This window comes from Moschus berezovskii, chromosome 3 (assembly GCF_049115385.1).
Source record: "Moschus berezovskii isolate FMDL1 chromosome 3, NW_MosBer_1.0, whole genome shotgun sequence".
In the NCBI taxonomy this organism is placed as follows: domain Eukaryota; kingdom Metazoa; phylum Chordata; class Mammalia; order Artiodactyla; family Moschidae; genus Moschus; species Moschus berezovskii.
This window is the reverse complement of record NC_142462.1, coordinates 86,110,876-86,134,891: the sequence shown is the minus strand read 5'-3', so window position 1 is coordinate 86,134,891 and position 24,016 is coordinate 86,110,876. Positions and strand designations below refer to the sequence as shown.

Below are 24,016 nucleotides of genomic sequence, written 5' to 3'. Positions count from 1 at the left end.
CCAGTGCTGCCCAGCGCTGTGGTGACTGCTGTTCCCTGCACGGGGACTGTCCCTGCATCAGGCTCGTGGTATGGGGCCTCCCTGGGGACCAAGCAGTGAGGCGAGTGCTTCTGGCTGGGGGCCGCAGGCCTTAGGGCTGGTGGGAGGGGAGCTAACTCCTGGGTTTCTTGTGTCCAGAACATTTCTCAGTGTTAATTGTAGAACACATTGTCTTGAAAATGAGTAACCGATTTTCTAAGAGACAGAATGAGCACCACAGGAGAAGCTTTCCAAAAAGAGATGAAACCCAGGACCCCCCCAGAGCTTTGAGAGCTTTCCAATTAAAAGGAGAGTGAATTCCATTCTGTGTTCTGGAGGGCCTCCTCGTTCTAGCGGCTCTTCCTGAGGGAAGTCAGCAGCCCCGGGGGCCGCCCGGTCTCTCAGAGGCACCTGTCCCAGCAAGTGGCTGTGTGTGAGGTGATGCGTGTGGCTGTCCTCAGCACTGGCACTGGCAGTGGCAGCTAACACTTACTGAGCGCCTCCTGCATAGGGGCCTGTCTTTTATGCCTCCCCTGGCCTGGGCTGTGCTGGCACTGGGGACAATGTGGTGTTGGGGGTCGGGGTCAGGTCTGGCTGCAGGAGGCTCTGTGTGGCAAGCATAGCTTGTGGAGACGTCTCATTAAGGGATGTTTCTGTGGACATAGGAAAATGGGCAGTGGATCTGAACCGGGACCTGTGGGACTGGGGATGGATGCTGCTGGGCGATTAGGAAGTAGGCTCTCTGTGCGTGGCTTCGGAGCCACACATCTGCTTCCCTGGGCCCAGCCACGGCTGTGAGCCATAAAGCTATTTAAAATGTCCTAGAATATCTTGCCAGCATGGTCAGTGTAGCAGTCACTAGTGAGCAGTCTCACAGTATTCTTTGTCCTGGTTCTCAGAGCCTGTGGGTGCTTTTTGTTTGGGTCACAGCTCAGTGCCTGTGGCCCATGGCTGTGGGATGATACAGTCAGGTTCTAACAGTGGGATTCATGGAGCTCAGCCTCCACGTGGGGTGCCACCAGCCTTGCCCTACAGAGCCCTGGTCTTTGCCAGCCCATGCACCCAGAGTCTGGCTGTTCCTAACTGGGGTCCTGTCTCTCAGCACTGTCTGAGCTATGGGTGGTCTCCCTGCTGGGTTGGCCTTGCCCTGAGATACCCTGGCAGCCTTCCCTGGCACTTCCTGCTCCCGGGTGTGTTTCAGTGGATGTGCCTGGAGCCCTCTTCCTGCAGAAGCTTCCCTGGGCCACAGCCCCCACTTCCTGCCTCAGGAATCCCCCTCACGTCCTATGAGACCTTGTGTGTGAGGAGGCAGTGTGTAGTGTTAACGAATAGGCGGGTGCTCTCATGGCTAGATCCCAACCTGGGCTCTGCCCCTCATACACCCTCGGACCCAGCCCTCTGCCCCCTCTGCTCAGTTTCCTCATCTCCTGTCAGGACTGTGCCTTAAGCCTGTCACTAGAACTCTGTGAATGCCTTCTTTTGTGTAGATCAGAAGCAGCTAAATATTCGCAGTTTCTGTATGAGATATTCACTCTGTCTTTGGCAGAGAAGCTAGAAGCTCGTGTTAAGGTGGTGGTTTTGAGTAGGCAGTGGCAGGGAAGGGTGCTCTTGTGAAGGGAGGATGAGGACAGGGGCTTGCCTGGCTCAGTCTGTCCCCTCCTGAGTCAGGTAGGGGCTGCCCAGAGCCTGCCGTTGAGCTCCCACACGGGCCCTAACCTGCCATGATGTTGACTTCCCAGCCCAGGACCCCGGCATCTCCCCCAGCCAGAGTTTGTGTGCAGAAAGTTCCCGAGGCCTCACCACAGGCTCCCTGTCGGAGAGCGGAGTGGGGCCCGTGGAGGCATGCTGCCTGGTGATCCTGGCCGCGGAGAGCAAGGTGAGCAGGGTTGGCACCTGGGACCCAGGCCCTGCCCAGCCCCACCTATAGCTTGCCCAGGCTCTACCCATTCCAGCCCCAGCCCCACCCACCACCTGACCCAGGTACCACTGAGTCCCAGTCTGATATCTCCATGCTGGTTCCTTCTTCTCTTGGTTGGCCCCACCTTTCCCTCCCCCATGTGGGGGCTGTGGTCTTCACACCAGGCTGTGCCATTGGGGAAGACTCTGGGGGAGTGGCTTGAGGCCCACCATAGAGCTGCCAGCCTCAGGGAGCCCCTTGATACCCTTCTGTTTAATTTTCACGTCTTTAGTAAGACCAAAACAAGGGTGGTGGTCTTTGGCAGCCTTTGATCTGTATCCCTCCTCCTCACCACTGCCCACCTTCCACCTGAGTAGTTCTTCCTTCTGAGACTGCCTCCTTGACTTGTCCCCACTGGGAGCTCCTCCAGATGTCGCCCCCTGTCTCGGGGGAAGAGCCTCACCAGATGGGACCCGCGTTGACAGCACATGTGTGAAGGGTTGTGCGGTGTTGGGAGTGCTGTCCATGTGAACTGGCTCGGGTGCTGTCCGCTCTCTGCCCTTTTCATGAGGCTGGCATGGGTGCTGAGATGGCTGTGGGTGGAAGAGCAGTGGAGGAGGAGGGCCAGAGGTGACGTTCCTGTGGGTCCAGAGAGCCTCCTGGGTGTGGGCTGGATCCTTGTGGCCCTGGTGGGCAGTGGGAGACAATGGGTTCTAGGTGTTTGTTCTGCATCTGAGGTGTTGGATGCCCAGGAAGGTGCCTGGAAGGCTCAGCCTTGTCCTCAATTGGCAGGTCGCCGCGGAAGAGCTGTGCTCCCTGCTTGGCCAGGTCTTCCAGATCGTGTACACGGAGTCCACCATTGACTTCCTGGACAGAGCCATATTTGATGGGGCTTCGACACCCACCCACCACCTATCCCTTCACAGTGGTACGTGAGCAGCCGGGCTCCCTCTCCCCTTCCCACCAGGGCTCTGCTGCGAGCTCCTGCCAGAATAGCACCTGGGTAGCCACCTCCAGGGTGGAGTTTGACCAGACAGTTTCATTCCCAGACTTCACTGTTCATGTGTTCCCCCACTCCCTCCTTTAGGCCCCCTGGTGGCTTCCTGCATAACTCTGGGGACCAAGAACACTTACTCTGGAACCACTGTTGGCTAAAGTCACTGTGCCAAACTTACAAGTGAGGGCTGGGAGGGGCTCCCCGCGCCATGGGTGTGGGACTCCTTCCAAGGTGCAGGCTGCCCAGGGCAGGGTAGGGGCAGCAGCAGGAAGAGCACAGAGCCCAAAGGCATGCAGGGGGACTGGCACTCAGAGCACCGAGAAGTGTTTCTGGGAATTGTAAGCTCACAGCACGCTTCGTTTACATGTAGCCCACTGAAGCTCAGTCTTCTAAACACTAGGAACATCTACTTTTCAAATAAATAGTGTTTTGAGGATCCGTGGCTTCTGTCAGTCAGGGGAAGAGGAAGGACGATATTGGAGACAGCTCAGCGGTAGCCTCCAGGGCTGGAGGCCGCTGGTCTCTCTGTGGAGAGGAGTCCAGCCGCACTCCCTTCACTGCGGCTCACACATCCCTGTGAATAGCTCAGAACCCTCTACATGTAAACACGAAGCTGCAGGGGCTCTTTGAGGAAGGGCTGGTTCCCTGGCTGCGTCCTCATCTCGCTGTTTGTGCTGGAGCTGCTTGCAGCCCCACAAAGATAGCCTGGTGAGGATGGCAGTCTGTCCTCATGGGCAGGTGGGAAGGTTGAGGCCCCAGTGGGCAGCAGGTTGTTCATTGAGCTATATTTAAACATTCAGCTTTAGTGTGATTGCTTTGGCCCTTGGGTTTTTTTTTAAATAAACTGTTCTACTAAAAGATACAAATCAAAAGTGTACAGCTGAATGAGTTTTCACGAAGTAGAAGCAGGGATGTTCACTGTCTACTGATGAAGCTTCTTTTGTTCTGGCCACTGGGGAGCTTGCTTCAGTCCCACCACTTGGCACATCTTCTGGGGACCAGAGCATTGTCCTGGCTCCTGCCCAGATCCACGGCAGGTGGTACATCTCAGGAGAAGCAGGTGTGGGTGCAGCCCAAAGGGTGCACCCCAGGGGCCTGGGCAGCTCCCCACCACCAGGGCTCTGCCTCTTCTGCTTAGCACGTGAATACTGGACTCAGGGCCCCCTCCCTCACATAACCAGAAGCTTCCGTGTTCTACATTTCCTGCACAGATGACTCTTCCACAAAGGTGGACATGAAGGAGCCATATGAGACGGAAGCCAGCACTTTGTGAGTACCCCGGCCTGGGTCTCAGCACAGCCCATGCAGCTGCCTGGCCCCACCTTCCTTCCCCAGTTTCAGGAGTCTTCCGGTGAATGGGCTCCTCCGGGTCACACTAGTGATGTCATCGCTCCACTGAGACCCTGCTAGGGTGCTGGCTCCTTCTGGGTCCTTCCCCACACATGTCCTTCTCGGGCTTTCCCCGATCACCTCCTCCACGACAGACCTCCTCTTTGTCTCAGCCCCTGGCTCTCACTGAACCCCTGGGGGTGAGGGTGAGGCCTGGGGGGCAGGGTTAGGGGGCCGCCCGCCCACGTCTTGGCTTGTGCCTTGCAGCTCCTTCCCCGAGTGTGCACACGCAGGCGGCGTCTCGCCCTTGTCCTTCTGCATGCAGACGGCACCCCACACCAAGACGGTCAGCGAGAGTGAGCTGAGCGCCACGGCTGCGGAGCTTCTACAGGACTACATGCTCACGGTACGCCACCTGCCACTCGCCCACCAAGGTCAGAAGACGCCGGCCCCGCCAGCAGGCCTGTGTGCAGCGCCTTCAGGGTGGGAGCTCCCTGGAGGAGATGGGAGGAAGGCTTGCTTCCCCATGGGTGGGGCTGGGGGGAGCATGGATGCCTTGCTTACACCTGGGCCTCGAAGTCTTTCCTACCAGGTCAGTTTTTGGAAAGAGCGCGAGGTGGCCCAGGCCTGAGCGTGGGGCTGCACCACAGACCTGTCTCTGGGTCTCTGGTGGTGAATGGTAGCATGGGGTGCAGGTCATTCCCTGGAAGGGCCAGATGGGCCTTGTTATCGCTCAGCAGACTTTTCCCCTGTCCTTTGATTTCATGTCATTAAAAACTTGGTCAGTACACCGAGTATCACTCTGGGCTCTGTGTTCAGTTCGCTGACTTCTGGCGGTGGTGTCAGACACGTGCCCTCCACCCACTGGTGGTCAGCCAGGCCAGCCAGGTGGGAGGTTAAAGCAGATGGTGTGGGCTGGGCTCCGAGGCACTCTGTCCTGGTGTGGGGACCTCGGGGCTGGTGCGGGGTTCCCCTCCCTCCTGCTGGCCCTCCAGCAGGGGTCAAGCTGGGTGTGGGCAGGGTGGAGGCAACGCCAGTCACTGCCCCGCCGCGGGCCCGCTCTCTTGGCAGCTGCGCACCAAGCTGTCGTCGCAGGAGATCCAACAGTTTGCCGCGCTGCTGCACGAGTACCGGGACGGGGCCTCGGTGCACGAGTTCTGCATCAACCTGCGGCAGCTGTATGGGGACAGCCGCAAGTTCCTGCTGCTCGGTGAGTATGGGGTGGATAGGGGCTCCCTTAGGGAGGGGGTCCAGCCAGCCAGAGAGCCGAGCGGTTCTTCTGATGAACCACTCTTCCAATGAGTCACTCTTCCCAGTGACTCTGGGGACCCAGGCCCCAGGGAAGCAGGAGGAACCCCTCGGGGGCCAGACTCGAGGTGATGGCCACTGCATTGCCCGGTAAGGGCTGAGGGAGGCTCTTCAGAGGAAGTTGGTGCAGGAACAGGTTTGGGGGAGTAGGCAGGAACTTGCTGGGCAGAGGAGTGATGACACCATTCCCAGTGAAAAGCAGCCTTAGCTGAGGCCCCGAGAGAAGAGCCTGCAGAGTCAGCAGGGCGGGTGTGTACTTAGTGCCTGCCACAGACAGCCAGACGCAGCCCTGGATGTGTGTCCACACGCACAAGCACAGTGGCGTGACTGTGCTTTCCCTATGCTGGTCCCAGAGAACGTGGCTGCTGGAGGCTCCAGGTCCTGGGCTCTGCCCCCAACAATCCGAGGAGGGTGCCCTGCTGACGGGGTGGGGGTGGAGGTGAAGGGCCGAGGGCAGACCTGCCTCCAGTCTGATCTCTTGCTGACTCCACAGGCCCCTTGGAGTCAGCCAACAGCCAAGCCTAGGGTCCAAGACCTGTTACATGTTGTTCTCACATCAGAGTAGGTGTTCTCACACCTACTTCCAGGAAGTAGGTGGTCACTTGGGAGCTGGGTAGTGGGACCTGGTGCTTGGAGCCCTGTGTCAGCCTCCCCTGCACCCTCTCCTCTCCTGTGTTGGGAAGCCTGTGAAGTGGGGCTTTCCTGAGGACTGAGGGGAGTGATGTAAGAGTGTGGCTTCTGGCCTGCACCAGCCCTGTTGCCAAGGCAGGGCCAGTCCGCAGCACCTGTCAGGATTGGGGCAGACACATGGGGCGGGTGGGGTGGGTTTATTCAGGCCATGGGCCCCCTGGGACAGGCACATGTGTGCTTTCAGCAGGAGGCTTGGCTTAGGGTCAGGTGGGCCATGTGTCTGCAGGTCTGCGGCCCTTCATCCCTGAGAAAGACAGCCAGCACTTCGAGAACTTCTTGGAGACCATTGGGGTGAAGGATGGCCGTGGGATCATCACGGACAGCTTCGGCAGGTACCGCCGGGCCACGAGCTCCACCTCCACCTCCACCTCCAATGGGAACAGGGCCGCAGGCAGCTCTGACGACCAGTCCGCGCCCTCGGAGGGGGACGAGTGGGACCGCATGATCTCGGACATCAGCAATGACATTGAGGCGCTGGGCTGCAGCATGGATCAGGACTCGGCCTGATGGCGCCGGGGCCCCTGCCAGTCGCCCTTCTGGGCCCCGGACACAGGTGGCTCTACTGTGAAGGAGGCACCCCCGTGTCGGGGCAGAAAGTCAAGCCTCACCCACCTGCATGCCACCCTGCCTCGGGAGGGGGTCCTATCAGCCAGACCCTGGACAGCTGTCATTTTGCACACGACGTTTCTATTGAAACTCTCAGAGACCTTAAAAGAAGTTTACTGCAATGTGAATAATTTATCTCTGGTTGCCATTGTGTTTCTGCTCCAGTGGGATAAGAGCTGGGGACTCCACTCTGGCTTCTGTCTCAGACCCACACGCCCTGGCTGGGCACAGTGGACTGAGCACTTGTGCCCGACACCTGCAGGGAGGGCCTGATTTGGGTTTGTGGACATAGGGCAGGGAGCAGGTGTCCTGGGCACACGTGGACATGAGCACTGGGCTTTCGGAGGGGCTCGCTGTCCTCTAGCCCTTCACCTGAGCCCATGACCCCAGGCCACATTCACCGTCACGGTGGTTCACAGCAAACCCGCATGCCACGCCTTCACCAGAAGTGCCATCCCCACCCTGAGAACATGGCATCTTGGAGCCCAGGGTCCCTGGTCATTAGGGAGGCCATTGGGGGCCGGTCAAACCCCTTTTCTTGGTCCTCCCTGGGTGGGGCCCCTCCTGTGCCCTTGGGACATGGGGAGACCATGGGGGTGACCTCAGGGCCATCAGCCTGGAGGCTGGGGCCTGGGCACTGCAGTGCAGGCATGGGGAGGCCCAGCTCTGGGACTTCCTCTTCACCCCAAAGATACCACACCTCGAGGCTCCTGACTGCATGTGCAAGAAGCCCCGGGCTCAGCGGGGTGGGTACTTGAGCCCCCAGTAGGGAGGCCAGGGATGTGGGCTCGCTGTCCAGCTCTGTGGGAACCAGGCAGGGGTCTGCAGTCCCTTAGGCTCCCTCCCCACTGACAAGCGGCAGGACCGGAGGAGGGATCTCAGACTTCATTCTGGCCCTGGCGGACCAGGTGCTGGTTGTGGGCCCGAGCTGGGCAGAGATAAGGGAGACAGTTGGTAGATGCCGTTTCTAGGTGTGTGTGCAAATTGACCTGGCCTGGAAGCATCTGGATCAGCGAAAGATAGCCACGTGGGCCAGGGACCCTCCCTTCCAGGGCCCACCCTGCGCTTGTGAACAGTGGGGACCTTGTGTCCCATGAGCCTTCTGTGACGGTCAGGAACTGCTCTTCTCCAGGGGCTCCACCCACACATGCTCCCTCACTCGGTGGTCTCCCTCTTGTGCTGGGACGCCACCCCCCCCCCGCGGGTGCCTGGACTTTGTAGGAGAGAACAGGGAGAGGGTGGTGACTCCTCGAGTTGGGCCACAGCGAGGGGCCAAGGACTTCGGGAGATTTAAGTGCTGCTCGCCTTAGCAGGCACGACTTCCTGTAGTTCCTCCAGCTCGGGAGCCCCTGCATCTGGGGAGTTGCTCCCAGAAACTGTTATTCCCAGGCCCTTACCTTGGGCCCCAGCCAAATGACTGGACTGCCCGCAATCCCTGGGCAAGGTGGATTCCCTGGGACGCGGGGGAGGGACCACCACCCTTCCGGGGACCTGTGTGGCTTCAGGAAGTGTCTGCACACCTCCTGCAATCCGTTTCGCCAGAGCCTGCGCTGGAGGAGCAGAGGTGATGAAGGGACACCACTTTATTGAGCAGCAGAGCTAGGGGGCAGGGGTGGAGCCGGGTCTCTGGTCAGCAACTACATTGTCAGCTCCTGTGAGAATTGTAGAAAGACAGGGTCATGCTGGGGGACAGGCTCCGGCAGAGACAGCAGCAGGGAATTTGCGAAGGGGCCAGCCACTCACCATGATGGCGTTGACGATGTCACTCTGGTTGTCCCTCAGGGCCCGCACGGCCTTGGCCCTTGACACGTTGGCCTGCGCCATCACGAGCTCGATGTCGCGCAGCTCCAGTCCTGCCTCGTCCACCTGGAGCGGGATAAGCAGGGAGGTGCTGGAGCGTCCCCCTCCCCCAGTGAGAGGCCCCCAGGCAAAGCTGCCCCCCTCCAGGAGACTGAGCCGAGGGCCCTTTGGCCTCACCTCCTCCTCGTCTTCCTCCTCCTCCTCCTCCTCGCACTCGGGCCTCACCCTCGGCCCGGGTGCTGACTCGGGCACCAGGGCGGAGGGCTCTGAGGGCACTTTGAACTTCTCAGCCGCAGCTCTGTGTACCTGCTGCGACAGGTCCTCAATCTGCAGCACAGAGATCAGCTTTCAGCTGAGCCCACGCCCCAGGCCCCTCCCCGTGCCATGGCCAGCCACTCAGACCTTGGCCTCGCCGAAGACCACGTAGGTGTCTGAGGCTGGGCTCTTAAAGACATCAGGCTTCGCAATCACAAAGAGAATGTTCTTGGACTTCTGGATGGTGATCCTGGTGACCCCCTGGATCTGTCGTAAGCCCAGCTTAGACATCGCCTAGAAGCACAGTGGTCTCAGGCCTGGGCATGGGCCCCAAAGTTCCCAGTTGAGGGTTGAGGGAGAGAAGCAAGTCCGGGGTGGACGGTCCACTGTCAGGGGCACAAGGATTCCGCCACCCATCCTCTGTGGAGCCTCCCAGGTGGTACCCCGTGTGAGCAAACAGGACGTCAGACTCAGGCTGTGAGTCTGACAGCCCAGCCCCAGTTACTTCACACAAGGCATCCAGTTACTCCCTTTATCCCAGGGCCCCCATCGATCGGATTCACCAGCTATGGGGTGGGAAAGGGTCCCTTTACGCTGCCAGCCCCACTCTTGGGGTGGCTGGGGTTGTCTGGCCAGCCTGGTCCCTCCTTCAGGGAGCAGGGTCCCAGCTGGGTGCCCAGCCCACCTTTCGGGCCTTCTTCTCACTGCGACTTTGCTTGGCTTTGGCGACCGTCTCCTCGCTCCCGCTGCCGGCTGGGGCCTGGAGAAGAAAGGGGGTCTGAGCACCCGAGGGCAGGGCATGGAGCCCTCCCCTGGGTGCACAACCTGCCTTTTCGGGCACCTGGGCTGGGCACTGTGCGGTCTGCGGTCCTGAGAGGTCCTGCTCCTCCAGCTCGGCTGACGACTCCCCGTGGCTGTCCGAGTGCTGGCCGGAGCCCAGAGCGCGGGGCGAGTCTGAGGAAGGGGAGTGTGAGGATGGCCTGCCCTTCTGGACATGGGCATGGGGCGAGCAGCTCTGGCACCCCTGCCCAGCCCTCTGTCCCCTGGGTCCCTGGCTCAGGACAGTGCTGCCGCCTGCATCCCACTCACCTTCCTCCAAACTGTCGCCATCATCCTGCTGCTCGGTGGCTGGGAGCCCTCGAGGGCCGGCTGGGCTCCGGGGCCCAGAGCCAGGAGGCACTTGGCTAGGGGGCGAGAGCCTCGAGGCCGGGTCTTTGGCATGGGCACCCCTCTTGGGGGCTGCCTTGGGGCTGGGGAGGGTGGGGTGGGGTGGGAGGCTGACCTGCCCAGCCCCAGGGGGGTTTGTGGTCCCTGAGGAGGCAGCCACTGCCCGCTGGGCTCTTGGCTGAGGTGGTGGATGGCTCGGAGAGCCCAGGAGCTCTGCGCCCTCCACCAAGTCTTCCCGGGGGCCCCGGCAAGGGCAGGGGGCAGGGGATGCCAGGGGGGTTGGGACTGCCTCCATGAGGACACCAGGAGCAGGGGGCTCAGGGCCCTGGATCCTGTCTTGGGGGGCACTGGGCAGGCCCCCTATGGGGCTTTCTGGAGGCTGCAGTGGGGAGGGGCCAAGGACCCCAAGTGCTGCCTGGGCCTGCTCTCCCCTGCCCGAGCCCAGCACAGGCTTTGGCTGCCTCAAGGGCAGTGGAGATGTTGGGGCAGGATCTTTGGCACAGTGCCCTCCCAGGCTGGGCACAGCTCTTGAAGGAGACTCTGAGCAGGAGCCCAGCCCAGCCTCTGAGCCCACAGCCATGGGAAGCTTATGCCCAAGAGTGGCCCTTCCCTCCTCCACTGGGCTTGGGGGCCCCAACTGGCCAACCTCCAGGCTGGCAGTAGGACACACCCCTGGGTCATGAAGCACTAGCTTTAGGGCCTCATGCCCCTGGTGCTCAGCCCCCAGGGCCTCCTTTGGGGATGAGCTGGATTCAGCTCCATCACCCCCATGTGCACAGACATCATGACAGGCTTCCTGCTTGGGTGCCAAAATGCCCTTGGCTACTTCCTCCCCACTGGAGTCAGGCTTTGGGGGACCTTGGGCGGCTGTGAAAGGCTCAGGTGTGTCTGGGATCTCTGTGGAAGGCTTGGAGGGGCCTGCATCTCCCTCCAAAGGTGTCCGCGCATCTGCAGGTAGGTCTGGGCCACCCAGATGTATCTGATCCAAGGCCAGAGAGTCTGATCCTCCAGTGTGGTCTGGGTCTCTTTCCTCAGATGCTGGTCTTAGCCCCAGGGTCTTTCTTCCTTTCCTATGGGCTGCAGTGGCTGTGGGCTCTCTCTCTTGGGTAAAGCCTGTGTCAGTCGTCAGGGCCAGAGGGCTGGCGCTGGTGGCAGATACTTGACTGGAGGGAAGACCTGCATCCTGCAGGGGCAGGCAGGCTGTCAGCTCCTCTTCTTCTGACTGGGGCTCCGGGCTGGCCTGGGAGACTGATCCCTGGACCAAGGGGAGACCTGCATCCTGCAGGGGTGGGGAGGCTGTCAGGTCCTCTTCTGACTGGGGCTCCAGGCTGGCCTCAGAGGCAGATCCCTGGACCAAGGGCAGACCTGCAACCTGCAGGGGTGGGGATGCTGTCAGGTCCTCATCTTCTGACAGGTGGTCAGGGCTGGTATCGGAGGCAGATCCCTGGACCAAGGGGAAACCTGCATCCTGCAGGGGTGGGGATGCTGTCAGGTCCTCTTCTGACAGGTGGTCAGGGCTGCCTTCGGAGGCTGATCCCTGGACCAAAGGGAGACCTGCGTCCTGCAGGGGTGGGGATGCTGTCAGGTCCTCTTCTGACTGGGGCTCCGGGCTGGCCTCGGAGGCTGATCCCTGGACCAAGGGGAGACCTGCGTCCTGCAGAGGTGGGGATGCTGTCAGGTCCTCTTCTGACTGTGGCTCTGAGCTGGCATCGGAGGCAGATCCCTGGACCAAGGGGAGACCTGAATCCTGCAGAGGTGGGGATGCTGTCAGGTCCTCTTCTTCTGACTGGGGCTCCGGGCTGGCCTCGGAGGCTGATCCCTGGACCAAGGGGGGACCTGCGTCCTGCAGAGGTGGGGATGCTGTCAGGTCCTCTTCTGACTGCGGCTCTGAGCTGGCATCGGAGGCAGATGCCTGGACCAAAGGGAGACCTACAACCTGCAGGGGTGGGGATGCTGTCACTTCTGACTGGAGCTCAGGGCTGGCCTCGGAGGCAGATCCCTGGACCAAGTGGAGACCCACTTCCTGCCGGGGCGAGGATGCTGTCAGGTCCTCTTCTTCTGATTGGGTCTCAGGGCTAGCCTCAGAGGCAGATTCCTGGACCAAGGGGAGACCTGCAACCTGCAGAGGTGGAGATGCTGTCACTTCTTCTTCTGACTGGGGCTCAGGGCTGACCTCAGATGCAGATCCCTGGACCAAGGGGAGACCTGCGTCCTGCAAGGGTGGGGATGCTGTCAGGTCCTCTTCAGACTGAAGCTCCAGGCTGGCCTCGGAGGAAAATTCCTGGACCAAGTGGAGATCTGCGTCCTGCAGGTGCGAGGATGCTGTCAGGTTGTCTTCTGACTGGAGCTCTGGGCTGGCCTTGGAGACAGATCCATGGACCAAGGGAAGTCCTGCATCCTGCAGGGGTGGGAAGACTGTGAGATCTTCTGATTGGGGCTTAGGGCTGGCCTTGGAGGCAGATGCCTGGACCAAGGGGAGACCTGTGTCCTGCAGGGGCAGGGATGCTTTCAGATCTTCTTCTGCCTGGTGGTCAGGGCTGGCCTCAGAAGCAGATCCTTGGACCAAGCGGAGACCTGCATCCTGCAGGGGTGAGGATGCTCTTAGATCTTCTGACTGGGGCTCAGGGCTGACCTCAGAGGCAGATCCCTGGACCAACGGGAAACCTGGATACTGCAGAGGTGACGATGCTGTTAGATGTTCTTCTGTTTGGGGCTCAAGTCTGGCCTCGGAGGCAGATCCATGGACCAAGGGGAGACCTGCATCCTGCAGGTGAAAGGATGCTGTCAGGTCCTCTTCTGAGTGGGGCACAGGTCTGGCCTTGGAGACAGATCCCTGGACCAAGGGGAGACCTGCATCCTGCAGGTGTGAGGATGCTGTCAGGTCCTCTTCTGACTGGGGCTCAGGACTGGGCTCGGAGGCAGATCTCTGGACCAAGGGGAGACCTGCATCCTGAAGGTGCGAGGATGCTGTCAGGTCCTCTTCTGACTGGGGCTCAGGGCTGGCCTCGGAGGCAGATCCCTGGACCAAGGGCAGACCTGCATCCTGCAGGGGTGAGGATGCTGTTAGATCTTCTTCTTCTGACTGGGGCTCAGGGCTGGTCTCAGAGGCAGATCCCTGGACCAAGGGGAGACCTGCATCCTGCAGGGGTGAGGATGCTGTTAGATCTTCTTCTTCTGACTGGGGCTCAGGGCTGGCCTCGGAGACAGATCCCTGGACCAAGGGGAGACCTGCCTCCTGCAGGGGTGAGGATGCTGTTAGATCTTCTTTTTCTGACTGGGGCTCAGGGCTGGTCTCGGAGGCAGATCCCTGGACCAAGGACTGCAGAGGTGAGGATGCTGTTAGATCTTCTTCTTCTGACTGGGGCTCAGGGCTGGTCTCGGAGGCAGATCCCTGGACCAAGGACTGCAGAGGTGAGGATGCTGTTAGATCTTCTTCTTCTGACTGGGGCTCAGGGCTGGTCTCAGAGGCAGATCCCTGGACCAAGGGGAGACCCGCATCCTGCAGAGGTGAGGATGCTGTTAGATCTTCTTCTTCTGACTGGGGCTCAGGGCTGGTCTCAGAGGCAGATCCCTGGACCAAGGGGAGACCCGCATCCTGCAGAGGTGAGGATGCTGTTAGATCTTCTTCTTCTGACTGGGGCTCAGGGCTGGTCTCAGAGGCAGATCCCTGGACCAAGGGGAGACCCACATCCTGCAGGGGTGAGGATGCTGTTAGATCTTCTTCTGACTGGGGCTCAGGGCTGGCCTCAGAGGCAGATCCCTGGACCAAGGGGAGACCTTCATCCTTCACGGGTGAGGATGATGTTAGATCTTCTGACTTGGGCTCAGGGCTAGCCTTGGAGGCAGATCCCTGGACCAAGGGGAGACCTTCATCCTTCAGGGGTAAGGATGCTGTCAGATCTTCTTCTGACTGGGGCTCCAGGCTGGCCTCGGAGGCAGATCCCTGGACCAAGGGGAGGCCTTCATCCTGCAGGGGTGAGGATGCTGTTAGATCTTCTGACTTGAGCTCAGGGCTAGCCTTGGAGGCATATCCCTGAACAAAGGGGAGGCCTTCATCCTGCAGGGGTGAGGTTGCTGTTAGATCTTCTGACTTGAGCTCAGGGCTAGCCTTGGAGGCATATCCCTGAACCAAGGGGAGACCTTCATCTTTCAGGGGTAAGGATGCTGTCAGATCTTCTTCTGCCTGGAGCTCCAGGCTGGCCTCAGAGGCAGATGCCTGGACCAAGGGAAGACCTTCATCCTGCAGGGGTGAGGATGCTGTTAGGTCTTCTGACTTGAGCTCAGGGCTAGCCTTGGAGGCAGATCCCTGAACCAAGGGGAGACCTTCATCTTTCAGGGGTAAGGATGCTGTCAGATCTTCTTCTGACTGGGGCTCAGGGATGGGCTCTGAGGCAAGTCCCTGGACTAAGGGGAGACCTGCATCCTGCAGGGGTGGGGATGCTGTCAGGTCCTCTTCTTCTGACTGGGGCTCCGGGCTAGCTTCAGAGGCAGATCCCTGGACCAAGGGGAGATCTGCATCCTGCAGAGGTGGGGATGCTGTCAGGTCCTCTTCTTCTGACTGGGGCTCAGGGCTGACCTCAGAGGCAGATCCCTGGACCAAGGGGAAACCTGCATTCTGCAGGGTTGAGGATGCTGTCAGATCTTCTTCTGACTGGGGCTCCGGGCTAGCTTCAGAGGCAGATCCCTGGACCAAGGGGAGACCTGCATCCTGCAGAGGTGGGGATGCTGTCAGGTCCTCTTCTTCCAACTTGGGCCCAGGGCTGGTCTTGGAGGCAGATTCCTGGACCCAGGGGATACTTGCATCCTGCAGGGGTGGGAATGCTGCTGGATCCACTTCTGGCTGGGGTTCAGGGCTGGTTGCAGCGGCAAACCTGTGGCCTGTGTCTTCCTTCAGGGTTTGCAGAGAGTTGAGGTCTGCTTCTCCCTTCGAAATCCAGGGCTCTGGGCCTAAAGTAGCAGTGTCTCCCTCCTGCAGGGGCTGAGATGTGACTGGGGCAACAGGTACTAGTCCCATGGTGGAGCCTGGCTCTTCTCCCTGGGCCTGAGGGCTCACCCCAGTGAGGTCCAGAGACTCCTGTGGGATGTGAGGGGCCATAGCAGCAGAGGACACCTGGGCTGAAGCGGGACCCATCCTCGTTATCTGAGAGATGGGTTCCTGACTCTTGGCAGCCTGGCCAGCCTCTCCCTTGGCCACCCCAAGAGCGAGTTCTGGGCCCCAAGAGGCAGCCTCCCCAGGGTTGTCCTGGAGCAGTGTGGTGGGCTGTGCGTGGGGCTCTCCACTGTACAGCCTTTCGTCATCAGCCCCCGTGTAGGAGGCCGAGTCGGGGTCAGAGGAGGCAGCTGAGGTGTCGTCCCGGAAGGCGAAGGCCTCGTCCACGCCCTCGGTGATGGACAGGTCAGACAGTGACTGCAGGGAGGATGCGAATGTGCTATCATCCTCGCCCTCCCCAGCTAAGTCCCCTCTGGGGAGGGGGACTTCCTGCTCCTCTTCTTGCTCCTCCTCCTCCACTTCCTCCTCTTCGTGGGGCAGCGGTGTCACCTCCACTGCCTCCACCTGGAAAATCAGGCTGCCCTGGAAGGGCAGGAGGTAAGCAGGGATCATCGGGTCATTGGCCAAGAAGTCCAGCTCGAAGAAGTGGCCCTCCTGGCCCCAGGAAGAGCTGCTGTCTGCTGAGAGGCTGGACTCTGGGGATGAGCTGTCCGGGGTCCCGGCAGGGGGCAGCTCCCTCTCATCGACCACAGACCCAGGTGGAGAGAAGCCCCAGCCTGAGGGCACATCCAGCCCTTCGGCCAGGGCCTGCAGGCTTAGGGAGCAGGATGGGGATGAGGCCCAGCTGTCCCCGTCTGCTGTGATGTATGAGCCAGTGGGCGAGGCTGGCGGTGAGTCCCCCAGCTCAGCCTGGGCATCCTGGGTGTCCCTGTGGGGCCCGGGGCCAGGGAGCAGGGTGGAGGCTGTCTTGGTGGGGGTGGAGGGAGGTGTGAAGTAGGAATCGGAGTCTGGGGCAGGGAAAGGCACAGGAGGGTCACCCTGAGAACACAACTCGGGGGATGGGTTCAGGTTAGCATGCCCACCCTCCCAGTCCCTGAGCTCCGGCATGGTTGCCCTGGGCAGTGGGGCTGCCTGGCACGTCTCCTCGCCCATCACAATCCGGGGCTCCAGGGAGGCTGGGAGAGGACCTTCAGTAGGCCGAACCTCGGCAGGCCCTGGACTGGGGCCACCCTCTGCCTGAACCGCCCAGGCTGAGGGGGCGTGGCCCGGCCCTGCATCCCAGCTGGCTCCCTCAGGCGGGGGCCGGGCACCAGGCTTGCCGTGCAGGAACGTGAGAGCCAGGGCGCTGGGCCCAGAGGTTAGGGCACAGTGCTCCAGCCGGTCCCCTTTTGGGGTGGTAGCCACAGCCACATCACAGGACAGATCTGTGGAGACAGAAGGGCGTGAGAAGGGCAGGCATCTTCCCTGAGAGGCAGCTTACCGGCTGCAGCCGCCCCTGCCTCGGACAAGAGTTGAGCACAGGACTGGGTGCCCACGAGGGTGGGTGTCTGCTGAAAACCGAGGTCAGGAAAAGGAAAGGGTATTGCTGTGCCCGAGGGATGATTTCCAAGAGTTCTGGCCATGGCGAGCAGCCTGGGGTCTGGCTTTCCTCCAAGATGCTCGTTAAAGATGAGACCAGCTCCTGTCTCTTAGGACACTAACTTGCTGACTCCATGCACGTAATCTGTGCCACCTCAGCTGGATTTGCCAGGAAAGGTCTGCTCATGACCTCCTAGGTCGGTGGGCCCCCAGGGAGCAGGAAGTCTGCTCTCCACTCAGCTCTGGAACATTCCAGATCTCACACTTGCTGTGAAGTGGGAGTCTTGCTTCTCTGCCTCGTCTCTCTCCTTTCTTGTTGCCTGCACCTGAGGACAACCTGTCAGGGTCTCACTGGGCTCCGCTGCCCCACCCCTGTTTCCAGAGTTGGCACACGCAAGAGGGAAAGCAGGGGCCACTGTGTGCTGTCCTCAGGCAATCCCAGCTCACTGCTGGCTCGGTGATGGCCAATGGTGGAGCACACAGGGGCCCCGTCCTGCCCCATAAGCAGCTCTGAGGGGCTGTGGGCTCTTGGGGCTCTGAGTGCATCCGACTGAGTGGCCAGCAGCAGCCATCCCCACAGAGCTGAGGCTCATTTGTGTGGGTCCCATGGCAGTGGATAGGGGCTGCCCAGCTCTGGCCATTTTCTCTGGAGGCTTCCACGTTCACCCATGACCACCCACAAGTACATCTGCTGTGCTTCAGCTTTCTGTCTGCAGAGTGGAGGTGAAGCTTAGGGCAGCCCCCTCCCCAGGCTCTGCCCATCTGCTGCAGTGGGGGCAGAACCCTGGGCCCTGGGGCCACACTGCTGGGGTGCTGGAGTGGCCAGAGGGTCCTGAGAAGGGGGTCCTTTGGGTCCACGGGAGTGTGATGAACACCTAAACCCTGGAGGTGGGTGTGGCTGGCGGGGCTGGGTGTTGGAGACCAGGCTCTTGGCACTGGCCTGGTAGGGTACCCTCACTGGACTCCAGGACCCTGAGGCAGGCTGAGGGTGGGGTTGGGCACCACGAGGACAGAGGAACGGAAACCAAAGGTCAAAGATTTTTGTGCCTCATTCAAGGTTGTTAAACAGTCCAAGCAGAGATAGTCCCGACCCACTTTACTGGACCCAGAGGGAGGCCAGGCCCCTGGGCCCAGTATGGGTTTCATCACCAGGGGACTTCTCACCCACAGCAAGGTGCCCTTGGCCCTCTCGGAGCCACACATGGCTGACCTCCTGCCCTGTGGCCATCCTGGTTGGTCTTCCTGGGCTTAAGGCAGATCCCCTCCAACGCTTGCTCCCTAAGTCTCTCCAAGGATTTGGACTTGCACTCCAGGGCTGATGCTCCCCAGGCCTTGCTCCCCCAGGGCCTCCCACATTCCAGCCCTCGGGCTTCCCCAGGCTCCAGCTCCAGCCCTGTTCCTCCCTCCTGAGCCAGAACCAGTCACCCGCCCTCCCGGAGGCAGCTCTCAAGCATGGGGGGTGGGATGGAGGAGGTGGGGAGTGGGGAGGGCAGGCGCCCCGCGAATCCGCATCCCCAGTGGCTGGGGTGCAGGTGACAACCCACGCTGCAGGGGCCGTGAGGCCCATTACCCGCCCCCCACCCCCCGCCAGACAATAAGGCGCGGCGGGGGACGCCCACCGGAGCCGGGAAGCTCACGCCTTCAAGTCGCTTTTGGCTTCTGGAGGACATCTAATCCACCCCGCCCTTCCCTGCGGTCCTGAGTAGGGGCCAGGGTTGGGCTACGTTGGGCTAGGACTGGGGACCAAGGAAGGGGACAGGGCGGGGATGGACAAGGGACGGGAACGGAGAGAAGGCGGGGAGGAGGGCGCGAAGAGAAAATGGGAAGGAGCTGGTAGAGGGACAGGGTCGGAAAGGGAGCTGGGTAGAGACCGGCAGGGGCCGAGAGAGGGTTGGCGGAGACACACGCAGGCGGGAGGGAGAGCGCGCCGCGGCCTCACCTGTGCGGGGTCCCGGCCCGCCCGCCTCCGGCAGCAGCAGCTCGGCGCGGGCAGCCTCCCCGGGCATGGCCTGGCCGTCCGCCCGTCCTTCCGTCCCCTGTCTGTCCGTGAGTCCGTCCCGCGGAGCCTGCGCGGCCACCGCCCCTCGGCCGGGGGGTGAAAGGGGTCAGTGGATGACGTCAGCACCGCCCCGCCCGCCCCGCGCCCCGCGTGAGCGAGTGAGCTTGCGCGGGCGCGCCAGGCACTGCGGTGTGCCGGGAGCGCAGGGGCTGGGACAGCCTCCCTCCTCCCTCCCCATACCCCACCCCGACTGCACTCCCCTCCCGCGGTCCGCGGCCCCGCCTTTCCCGCAGCATCCCAGCCCTTGGCCCCCCTCCTCCCCTCCATTAACGGGAGAGGGATTCAGGGCCAGTCGGAGATATCACCCCTTAGTCGGGTCGGGAAGAGGCAGAAGGTAGTCAGAATTCGGGGTGCGGGGCCGGGGAGGGTGTTGGGGATTCTGGGGGACCGGCGCTTTGGGGGTGACGGCGCCATAGGCCCCCTGCTCGAACACCCGGCTCCCAGCTGCCTGGGCAGGGGTCCTCATCCTAGCCCGGTGCCTCCACCCAAGAGGTGAGTTGGCGCCGCAGCTCTTCACTGATTGGTCGGTCCTCTCACGTCGGTTTCCGTGGCAACCGCCTCCTGGCTCTATGGCAACCAGAGCCGGCAAGCAGGAGCGCATCAGGGAAAGCAGCCCCAGTGGAGCCTCGGGTTGACTGCTCCCCGGGGTTCCCCGCAGCTCAGCGCTGTCCCATCCTTCAGCTCTTGGGCAGTGGAAGGAAGATGGAGAAGCTTGCCTTCCTCCATTCTCAGCAGACGTCCCTGCCACACCCCAAATGTTGCAAACCCTCCCTGAGCTTTCTGGAGATGCGCCCTTGCTTCCACACAGGCCCTCCTGCACTCAGATTCACTGAGCATCCGCCCCGTGCCAGGCTCTGGGAGACAGTTGAACATTGTCACCAACCCAGAGCTAGACGGGGGCGGGGGTAGGCAATCAGAACGGCCATTGTTGTGGGGGAGTCTCCTCCATCCTCAATCTTCTGTTGGCTCTACCTCGGAGCCCATGGAGCCAGGGGCTGCCTGCCTGCTGGGCATCTACACATCAGGCACCAGACCCATCATGTTCCAATCTAAGCCCTGCATCTTGTATCCCTCTCAGTCGCTGGAAATCTATCTATCCACTGATGGGGAGCTCCTCTTTGTCCCTTTTCTCCACACCCATCTTCATCCTCACCTCCTAAGAGTTTCTAAGTTGCCTCCTCCAGGGAATTCCCTAGTGGCCCAGTGATTAGGACTTGTTGCTTTCACTGCTGGGGCCCGGGTTCAATCCCTTGTGAGGAACTAAGAGCTCACAAGCTGCGTCACGGCCAACAACAAAAAAATTTGCTTCTTTCTGGATCGGAGAGAGTCGGACACGACTGAGTGACTGAACTGAACTGATGGCCTCTCTCTCATCGCCTTAGCTGAGTCCTTCATAAGTCTTCACCATTCTGCCAACCTCTACCACCTGGCCAACACCATTGACATTCCAGAAAACAGAAGGCTTTCATCAGTGCCCTGTTTGGACAGGATGACACAAGTTTGTCTCTCTGCTCCTCCTGACTAGCCAATAAAGATGTGGGAAATTAGAAACCACCAGAAACTGAGCTAAGATGAAAAGAGAAAGGTGAGCTGGGGAGGGACCCCAGGATTGGAGGAACAGCAGAGCAGCCTACTCAACAGAAGGGGACCTAAGCCTGGCATTTCCTGTCACCACCAGCTACTATATACTGGGAGGAGGACCAGGCATTCACCCTCATATGAACTGAAGCCTGTGACAACTCTAGGGAGTGTGGCAGAACTGATATTGAAGCTCAAGGGGAAGTCTCCTAATAAGGGGCCAAGGGAAGCCATTCCTCACCTCATGCACCCACTCTCTGGCTCTTGCCCCCCCATCCGAATCTCTGGAGGGTGGGGGGTCACTGGCAAAGGAAATTGCACTACAGCAGGCTTTCAGCCCAGCAAGCTGGGTTCCACCCCCGCCCCCCCAACAAAGGCACAGGATGGTCCAGCCCAGAAAGTGCCTCCTGCTCATTCAAGAGCACCAGCAGAGCCCAGTGGCAGGACACCAACACGGTGCTGTGAGTCATGAGAACCACAGGCCATGTAGCCCAGACTGCAGCCTGAACCCAAACAGGCAGACTGCCTGCTAAAATTTGAACTTGACAGCCTATCTGGGGTACATGTTTAAAAAAAAAACCACCCGGCATACCAGGAAAATCAGGGACGAACCCAACAATAAGGAAAATTACAATGAGAATAAGAAAATTGTTAAGAAACACAGAACTGAAGAGAATGAAAATAAAAATATTATGTGGTCTGCAGGTAGAAATGCTGAGAGGGATATTTATAGCATGTTGGAAGAGAGGAAAGGTATCAAATCAATCATCGAAGTTCCTACCTCAGGAAACTAGGAAAAGGACAAAATCAACTATACTCAGCAGCAAGAAGGAAACAGAGCCAAGAGTAAAAATCAATGAAACAGAAAACAGGAAAACAGCGGAAGAAATCAATGAAACAAAAAGAATAGTTCTTTGAAAAATCAGTAAAATTGCAAGGTGGACTAAAATAGAGAAGACACAAATGACCAGTATGCCACGGGGGCTATGATGGTTAATTTTATGTGTCAACTTGACTGGGCTTAGGGATGCCCAGATAGTGGATTAAATGCTATTTTAGGGTGTGTATGCAAGGGCATCTCTGGAGATGAGCACGATTCAGTAGACTGAGTGGAGAGATTTGGCCTCACCAGTGCAGGGTGGGGATCAACCAATCTGTTGCCGGGGGTGGGGGTGGGGTGGGTAGGAGCAGAGAAAAACAAAAAGGCAAAGTGTGAACTCACTCTCTTGAGCTGGGATGTCCACCTCTGACCCCCGAACATTGGAGCTCCTGGTTCTCCAGGCTTTGGCCTCCAGGGCTGACACCAGTGACACCACAGCCCCACCTGCCACCCCTCCCCATTCTCTGGTCTTTGCACTTGAACTGAATTTATATCAGTGGCTATGGCTTTCCTGGTTCTCCAGCTTGAGAACAGCAAATTGTGGAACTCCTTGGTCTCTGTAACTGCAGAGCCAATTCCTATAATAAATCTCTTATGTTTATCTCTGTCATATATTGTTGGTTCTTTCTCTGAAGAATGCTGACTAATAACAGGGCTAACACTTCTGGAGGCTGAGGACATTACAAGGATACTAAGCGAATGCTACAAACAACTCATAAATTCAACAACTTTGAAGAAATGGACAATTACTTGAAAATTAAAATCTACCAAAAATTCAAACAAGATGAAATAGGTAACACGAATAGTCCTAAAACCATGAAAGAAACTGAATCTGTAACTTAAAAAAGCTTCCCCCCAAAAGTCTTCAGGCCCAGATAGTTTTATTTGAGTTCTATGAAGTATTTAAAGTAGTTCAGTCAGTCATGTCTGACTCTTTGCAACCCCACGGACTGCAGCATGCCAGGCTTCCCTGTCCATCAACTCCTGAAGCTTGCTCAAACTCATGTTTAAATAAGTAGTTAATTCTACTCATTTAAAGTAGAATTAACATCAATTTTGGACAATCTGTTTCACCCAAATTTGGAACTTTTTGCGTTTCAAAGGACACCATGAAGAAAGTGGAAATAGTCCACAAAACGGGAGACAGTATTTCAAGTCCTCTATAAGAGACTTGTTTCTAAATAGATGAAGAACTCTTACAACTTGGTAAGACAGACTACTTAAAAACTGGACAGAGGGTCTGAACAGGCATGTCTCCAAAAATTACATGTAAATAGGCCATAAGCACATGAAAAGACACCATTAGTCATCATGGAAAAATGAAAATCAAAGCCACAGTGAGATACCACCTCATATCCACTAAGATGACTAGATATCAGGTTAAGGGTTGCATATTCCTAGCCATTAGGCAAATGCAAGTAAAAAGATGACTCCACACCCATCGGAACTGCTCCAGGAATCCTTGAGAACACCACAGGCTGGCAGGGATGTGAACTTCACTGCTTCCCACACTGCTGGTGGGAATGTAACACGGTACAGCACCTTTGGAAAACCGTGTGGCAGTTTCTTAAACAGCATATAAATCCCATATGACCCAGCAGCTGTACTCACAGGCACTTATCCCAGAGAAATGAAAACTTGGGTTTACACAAACACCCACACATGGGACTGAACCACAGTCTAACGGCAATAACAAGGAAGGACCTACTGGATCAAACTCCAGAGAACTGTTCCTGTGAAGAAACCCAATTTCCAAACTTCATATACTATATCATTCATGTACAGAATATTCTCCAAGTAACAAAATAGAAATGGAGGACGTGTTGATAGCTGCCAGTTGGCTCAAGGCCAAAGGGGTAGGTATGAACATAAGGGCAACATGAGGTGTCCTGGTAGTGATGCGAGTGTCCTGTGCACGGACTTTTATTCTTGTCAGTCAGTATACTGGTGTGACACGTGCCCATCACCTTTCAGGAAACTAGTAGAGGGCACAGGGGACACTGTGTAGTTTCTTTCAGCTGCAGGGAATTCATCAAAGTATCTCAACTACAAGTCACAGATCCTGAATGGTGAACATGAGCTTTCTTTGTGGGTGCTCCCAGAGGTTCCCGAAACTGGCTCAGCACCCCTGATGCTTGTCCATGCTGGTGGCCCTTTGGTACTCTTCCCTGGTCCCTCACCTTGTCTGGGCTCTGAGTCACCAGCTTCAAAAAGCCATCTTGGTTGTTCTGTTCTCTGGGCCAAGAACCTCAGCCAGCCTGTGCCGAGTGCCAAGCACCCACATCCTGTGAGCTGCTGCTCTATGGCTCCTCCTCTAACCCAAAGTGACTTGCTTTCTGAGGGACCACTTTGGAGGGAGTGGGGATCAGTTGAGAGAGGGGCCCAGAGAAGCCAGATGGCCCGTCTCTGCTCAGCTCCACAGCAAAGTCTCTTGTGATGGACTAGAAAGCCTTGTTTTGGCCTTGGTACTTGGCGTGTGGGATCTTAGTTCCCCAACCAGGGGTTGAACCTGGGCCCCCAGCAGTGGAAGCAAGGAGCCCTAACCCCTACATTGCCGGAGAAGTCCTGGTGGCGCTGCTGCTGGTATGGTGAAAGGGGTTCTGGGCTCCTTAGACAGATGGTTACCACAGCGGCGGCACAACACCATGGCACTCTGGTCCAGGTGCAAGGACAGCAAGGGGTCTCGTCTGGCCCTGCAGTGTCAGTCAAGTACACTCCTTTTTTCTTCTCAGAGCCAGTGCCTCCTGAGCGACTGGCACTTATACCACATGGCAGCACAGGCCGTCAGGGTGCCCCACGCACCCAAGACGATTGGATGGGAGGGGACCTCCTGGGATGCCATGCTCTGAAAACCAAACTGGCCT

At 58.8% G+C, this 24,016-nt stretch overlaps 2 protein-coding genes across 5 annotated transcripts in view; one reads left to right on the top strand and one right to left on the bottom strand.

Moving 5' to 3' along the window:
* The window catches only part of CCM2 (CCM2 scaffold protein), a 52,510-nt gene extending 45,534 nt beyond the window's left edge, over window positions 1-6,976 (top strand). For all 4 annotated transcript variants that reach the window (XM_055421078.2, XM_055421082.2, XM_055421079.2 and 1 more), the window contains 6 exons: window positions 1,758-1,894; window positions 2,708-2,843; window positions 4,124-4,181; window positions 4,509-4,647; window positions 5,313-5,451; window positions 6,466-6,976. In XM_055421078.2, coding sequence (XP_055277053.1) covers window positions 1,758-1,894; window positions 2,708-2,843; window positions 4,124-4,181; window positions 4,509-4,647; window positions 5,313-5,451; window positions 6,466-6,746 — 890 coding nt within the window. In that variant the 3' untranslated portion in view covers window positions 6,747-6,976. The remainder of the gene's footprint in view (window positions 1-1,757; window positions 1,895-2,707; window positions 2,844-4,123; window positions 4,182-4,508; window positions 4,648-5,312; window positions 5,452-6,465) is intronic.
* Window positions 6,977-8,417: 1,441 nt separating this feature from the next.
* Window positions 8,418-18,680, bottom strand: NACAD (NAC alpha domain containing). Its single transcript, XM_088834618.1, has 7 exons — window positions 18,575-18,680; window positions 9,990-16,481; window positions 9,586-9,854; window positions 9,048-9,194; window positions 8,823-8,972; window positions 8,589-8,711; window positions 8,418-8,497 (listed from the first exon to the last, which is right to left on the bottom strand). The coding sequence occupies exons 1-7, from the start codon at window positions 18,639-18,641 to the stop codon at window positions 8,483-8,485; spliced, it is 7,263 nt and encodes a 2,420-aa protein (XP_088690744.1). The 5' UTR covers window positions 18,642-18,680; the 3' UTR covers window positions 8,418-8,482.
* Window positions 18,681-24,016: the final 5,336 nt, after the last annotated feature.